Source organism: Centroberyx gerrardi, chromosome 9 (genome assembly GCF_048128805.1).
Source record: "Centroberyx gerrardi isolate f3 chromosome 9, fCenGer3.hap1.cur.20231027, whole genome shotgun sequence".
Taxonomy (NCBI): Eukaryota; Metazoa; Chordata; class Actinopteri; order Beryciformes; family Berycidae; genus Centroberyx; species Centroberyx gerrardi.
This window is the reverse complement of record NC_136005.1, coordinates 29979269-29985618: the sequence shown is the minus strand read 5'-3', so window position 1 is coordinate 29985618 and position 6350 is coordinate 29979269. Positions and strand designations below refer to the sequence as shown.

At 45.7% G+C, this 6350-nt stretch overlaps 1 protein-coding gene across 3 annotated transcripts in view; it reads left to right on the top strand.

Annotated features, from left to right (window-relative positions):
• Positions 1–6197, top strand: part of bcar3 (BCAR3 adaptor protein, NSP family member) — a 64313-nt gene extending 58116 nt beyond the window's left edge. For all 3 annotated transcript variants that reach the window (XM_078285853.1, XM_078285855.1, XM_078285856.1), the window contains 7 exons: positions 1–192; positions 333–955; positions 2182–2297; positions 2661–2832; positions 3073–3184; positions 3459–3662; positions 3772–6197. The exon at positions 1–192 is cut by the window's left edge and continues 39 nt beyond it. In XM_078285853.1, the coding sequence (XP_078141979.1) occupies positions 1–192; positions 333–955; positions 2182–2297; positions 2661–2832; positions 3073–3184; positions 3459–3662; positions 3772–3950 (1598 nt within the window). In that variant the 3' untranslated portion in view covers positions 3951–6197. The remainder of the gene's footprint in view (positions 193–332; positions 956–2181; positions 2298–2660; positions 2833–3072; positions 3185–3458; positions 3663–3771) is intronic.
• The last annotated feature ends 153 nt before the right edge of the window (positions 6198–6350 follow it).

The window sequence follows — 6350 nt, the reverse complement described above, 5'->3', positions numbered from 1 at the left end:
AACCGCCCCCCAAGCCCAGCAAGGTGCCCTCGGTCCGGCTGCCTCGCTCCCCCTGCCTCCTGCCCCTGGCTCTCCCCTCCTGCTCCTCCTCCATCGCCCCGGACTCCTCCTCCTCCTCCCCCAGCCTCGCCCCCACGCCGCCCCCGGACTCCACATGTACAGAAAGTCACGGTCCGGCGTGGAGGAGTGGAGGTAACTCATCATTATTCTATGTTATGAGAATTTATGGAGCCAGAAATGATGGAACCATCCGTTATTTTAAAGTTGTACATTTTCAAAAAACATGAAACTTAAATTCCAAGTGTCAAATGGATATGATTGTCACTCCACAGTGTCCACGGTCCCCCCTGTCCCCCCGGTCAAACCCCTGAAGTTCCAGCATCAGCTTCATCTTCTGGACCCCCACAACCGCCCCAGCGCTGCGGTTCCACCTGCCGAAGCGGGTCAGTTCCCGGACACAGAGGCGATAACGGGACACACTGAACGCCCCGCGGAACTCAGGTCCTGCAGCCCGCAGCGATGGGAGGAGCCAATCTCATCAGACCACGCCCCCGAGCCCCAGCCGCCGCCGCCGCCCTGCAGCTACGTGGAGCGACTGAGGAGAGAGGGGGACGCGGGGAGAGAGGCGGAGGAGCAGGAGGCGGGAGGGAGGAGAGGGCTGGACAGGAGCTCCTACCATCACGCCATCGCGGCCTTGGAGAACACCAGCGAAGAAGAGGAAGAGGACGGAGGGCGGGGAGACGAGGAGGAGGCGAGGAGGGACGAGGAGAGGAGCGGCTTTCGGCGGCCGGTGGTGGAGACGGTGTCGGCGTTCTGGCCGGCGGAGTTCGGCTCCCGCCTCTTGCCGGCGGAGAACAAGCCGCTGGAGATGGTGGTCCTGAAGAGAGCCAAAGAGCTGCTGCTCAGCCACAATCACCACAGCATAGCCAGACACCTGCTCATGGCCGACTGCCAGGTACACACACACACACACACACACACACACACACAAGGACATACTATCTGCTTATAGGTCAAGACAGAGGTGGGACCAAGTTAACTTTGCTCGAGTCCCAAGTCAGTCTCAAGTCTTGAGGCACAAGTCTCAAGTCAAGTCCCAAGCCTAAATGTAGATTACCAAGTCGAGTCCAAGTCAAGTCCATGTCATTAATGTCAAGTCTCAAGTCTAAATGTAGAACAGCAAGTCAAGTCAGAACAAATCAAGAGTCCAGTATCAATTTAATATCTTAATGAAAACTAAATATCTAGGACTTTTCAATGCAATATGGTTTTAATAGGATAAAAACTTGATAAGAGCATCATGAGTTTGATTTCTATAATCAGTTTCAACTTCAATAAATTCAATCATTCCGTACAAATTCAGAAAACAGAATTTAAATTCAGTCGTCTGCTGGAACAAATCTCATCACTTTCAATCTAAGTCATTTACACAAACACAAGATCTCAAGTCAAGACTTTAGAAACCTTTTCAAGTCATCCAAGAACAAGTCAGAGTCAAGTCCCAAGTCACCAGAACCCAAGTCCAGTCAAGTCTCAAGTCTTCTCTTCATGCATCAAGTCAAGTCTCAAGCAATTCAAATTGTGACTCGAGTCCAAGTCATGTTGTATGATACAACATACAGATGACAAGACAGATGACTTGATTTTCAGTATCAAACACCTTTAATATGTGAAATGAAACTCAAACATACAGACAGTAGTACAGACCTATGTAAAAATGCACAACTACACTCCATCGAAGCATCATGCATACAAGATGACATACATTTTACAAAACCATGCACAGGTGCTCACCAATACAAGTGAGACCACACACACTGACACACACGTGTGTCTTAATCTGGAGGTAAACATGTTTACTGCTGCTGTTATCAACAGATCCTCTGTCTGTCTGGCTGTTGGTATTCTAGAGAATTAGATTAAAACTGTCCTGCAGTCATAAAACCAGTCTCATGACGCACTCGGAAACAAAAACAACCCTGGGCCGAGCCACACACACACACACACACACACACACACTTTCTCACTCTCACACACACTCAAACATGCACACAGACACTCCAGACACACACATTGCTCCAGCTTGATAGATATACAGAATAAGGGAGAAAGATACAGATTTCCACAGCGGCTTGTAAAATGTACGTGAACGATGGATGTGTGTGTGTTTTTTTCTCCCAGGTTGCTAGGATACTGGGCGTGTCTACAGAGCTTAAAGGTCAGATGGGCGTGGCCTCAGGGTTGGAGCTGGTGACCCTGCCGCACGGCCAGCAGCTGAGGCTGGACCTGATGGAGAGGTACACACACACACACACACAGATACACAGCTACAGCTCACGGATACAGTACACCAAAAAAAACAAAAAAACACAAACATCGATGCCCACCAACACGCAAATACACACATGTAGACATCGTACACACACCTGTAGATACATAAGCATGCAGTCACACAAGCCCAAATGCACATGTGAACACACACACACACACACACACACACACACACACCAGTGGATCTAGGACTTGTGATTCAATGTGGACTCAATTTCTGTGATTCGCTGACTCAGCTTGAACTCGACAGTAGGGAAACAGAACTGGACATCACACGGCTGGATGGTTTTTAGTAATAATCCAGCCCTCCCTCTCCTCCCGTCTCCCAGGCACCACACCATGGCGATCGGCGTCGCCGTGGATATTCTGGGATGCACGGGCAGCGTGGAGGAGCGGGCGTCCACGCTCAATCGCATCATCCTCGTGGCGCTGGAGCTGAAGGACGCCGTCGGCGACCTGTACGCTTTCACCGCTCTGATGAAAGCACTGGACCTGCCGCAGGTAACACACACACACACACTGAAACAGACACATGCATACTAAACCACACACACTCATTCTTTATTCAAATTAGAAAAGCTGAATGGAAGTGGCAAGTTTCAATCTAATTTCCTAATTTTTCCAAAGTTTTTACTTTTTTTTTTTTTTACAGTTTTTTACAGTTAATGCACCTAATTCTCAATTTTATCTTCGATTAACATATGTTGGAAACACTGATGTGTGGTGTTGTGTGTTGTGCAGATCGGCCGCTTGGAGCAGACGTGGACGACCCTGAGGAGGAACTACACACAGACCGCCATCAGCTACGAGAAAACCCTCAAACCCTTCTACAAGAACCTCTACGAGGGCACAGGTACCACACACACACACACACACACACACACACACACATATTCATATTTTAGTCATTTCGCTGAGCAACTTACCATGGGTGCAGCAGCAGAATAAGCTTCAGTTCCCACATCACCAAAATTACAATCATCCAAAAATGAGGTCAGGGCCTTATGTTGGGGTGAAGCGTTTGGAAAAGACACAGAATAAGAGCGATAAGAAGAGAGATGGAAGGTTTTTCATTTTTTAAATAAAGGTTAAAAACAAACTCTTGATGTCCCTGGATTGTCCTGCAGCCTCCCTCCCTCCTGTGGTGTGCGTGCCCCTCCTCCTGCCCCTGCTCACCCTGATGGAGCGGCCGTCCATCGCGCCAGAGGGGGCGGAGCTCTGGGAGACCAGCGACCAGGGCTGTGACATCATGCTGCGCCACCTGGAGGCGGCCCGCAGCGTCGCGCACGACGCACACGGCTACACAGCCCACGCCCAGAAGGCCTTACAAGGTACGAATACAATAAAACACACCGAGTTTTTATGTGAATTATCATATGAGAACATGCACTTCATCTCTAACCCCCCACTGTGTGTGTGTGTGTGTGTGTGTGTGTACAGGGTTCCAGTGCGACGAGGACCTGTTGGAAGTGTTCAAGACGGACTTTCAGCTGCGGCTGCTGTGGGGAAGTCGCGGCGCCGCCGTCAACCAAACGGAGCGCTACAACAAATTCACCCTCATCCTCACTGCATTGTCACGGAAACTGGAGCCCCTGCCCAAAACGCACACCCTGATATGACGTCATCCAAGCACGCTCACTTTTTACAAACACAGAAGTTTGATGCATTGACACTTTGGTCCCATTGGAGCAGAGAGAGTAAATATAATTTGGGGGGAATTATGGACAGTTCAGATAGCAGATATGACAAAGGGAAGCTGGGAAAGCGTCACATTACTGTTGGATACACTCTAAGAACTATAAAGGCAGCGGCAATTTGTGGTGTGAGAAACGCTTATTTTCACGGTTTGCGTGGAGCAGCAGTTTCCATTTCAAAACCACGATAAGCATATGAACTCGACGCTATGAATAAACCAGCAGCATTTCACACAGCACTCTGAATTTATGATGAGCAGCCCAGAAACCAACAGGTATTCTGAATTTATGACCAATTCCAGTTAATGCCGGAGTTCGCTCTTGTATCCAGTGTGATGATTTTCCATCATGTAACTGCAGGCTAGAGGCCAGGATCCATGGGTTTTGAGTGTACAGGTTATTAGTGATCCATATTGAAAGCAGTGGACAGTTATTAGAGGTGTACACAGTGTCTATAGCCATCGCAATATTCAGATATTCATTCACAGCAATGTTAGCTCTGCTTTCCGGCTCCATGGCTGGTGCTGAGCAACTTATGATTCAACACCAGCTGATTTTTTAAATGTTTGGCATTTCACCATGGCTCTGTTATGGAGGACTTTATTCTATTTTATCACGACAAAGCTTGTCACACTGAAATAATCACAAGAAACTACAGTAATTACTTGTATCTGTGGCCAAAATTTGGAGAAAGTGGGCCACACTGGACCAGAGCCATAAACGTCAGTCGGTGTCCCCAAGGCCACGACTCTGTTAGACATAGGGCTCTGCTAAGACCCACTGGACCAAGACAGACAGACAGACAGAGAGACAGATAGATAAAAACCACTTACAGCCTCAGGCAGATCTAGTGGAATGGTGATAATGGAAAGACGGATTGAAGGATGCTAGATTTACTGCTAAACCAAGATAACCTGATGATTAGTGTCTCCTGGAACAAAGGCTGCATTTTCACTGCACCTTCAAAAAAATGACTTTTCTGCAACAGATATAGAACAGCTGACTAAGTTACAAAACAGTTTCAGAGCTCACGGTGAATGAAAATGCAGTCTGGCTTCCATTAAGCTAGCGCCAGAGATGGTTTCCTTTTTAAAGGGACTGACTGCTGTATGTGCAAGAACAGGAGACTTGAAGGGATACCTTGACATTTTGAATTTTAGTTATTCCCCCCCCAACAGCCATTTGTTACATTGTTTTTACATTCCAGTTCACTGAAAAATGCTCTGTTAGCATTGTTAGCATTCTTCTTCGAAACAAAAGGGTAGAGCTAGCAACTAGCAACAAATACAACAGCTTACAGCTAGCGGTGCCGATTGGTTTCTCGCAATAGTAATAATGCTAACGAGGCATAAGCTTGAAAGACAAATGCAGAAACTTCTTTTGCATAATGTGACAAGTGACATGTTGAATTAAAATAACAGTAAAATGTCAGGGTCCCTTTAAAAGAATATATGAATATTTTCTGATTCCTGGTTAAATCAGGGTTAGACAGAATAAAGTGATAGAATAGTGAAAGAGGACAGAGAGGAAATTCTCCTACAGAGCCAGTGCTAGTGTATATTGTCTTTAAATAATAACTGTATTTAACAGTGTTGTTAAAGTATGATTCAGGTGGGGTTTTTTGCCTTCCTGTCTGTCAGCCTGTTCTCTGCAATTACACAGAAACAGAAAATTGTGATTTAAAATCACAGTTAACCTTGCTGTGTAAATTCACTCATGTTAAAGCCTGTACTGAGAATTGTTTTATCCATTTGTAAAGCAGTGGGACAAAGATGATCTTAACTCTTGGGCTGCGTTCACACAGGGACAGAAAATTTGGTTCTGGACATTTTTTCCCACAAGTCTGATCTGTTTGTTGATGTATAAACAGGGAAAACCATGACTCCATGTTCGGAAGCCATCGGAAGATCGGATATACATATACATATATATATATATATATATAAAAAAATCAGACCTTGTGTACCTGTGTAAATCTGCCTAACTTAAGTCTGTTAATGTGTGAGAGACTAAAGCTGTACATAGTTCAAGCATTAGCATGTTGATACTAGACTGTAATATATTTTCTCTAGGAGACTATTGACTGTAAAAAGATGTTGTTGAATTTTAATATGTTTATATTACGGACTACTGTGGTATGATTTAATAAATATAGTGTATGATCTGTGGAGACCCACTGTGTGTGTGTGTTATATATGAAAAACTCAATTATAAACTCATTCTCGAGTGGAAATGCACTCCTTCCACTCAATCAGGAGAATCTATGTGAACTCATTAACAGCTTCATTGATCACATGACCATCTCTAATGAAGGAGATGATTAGT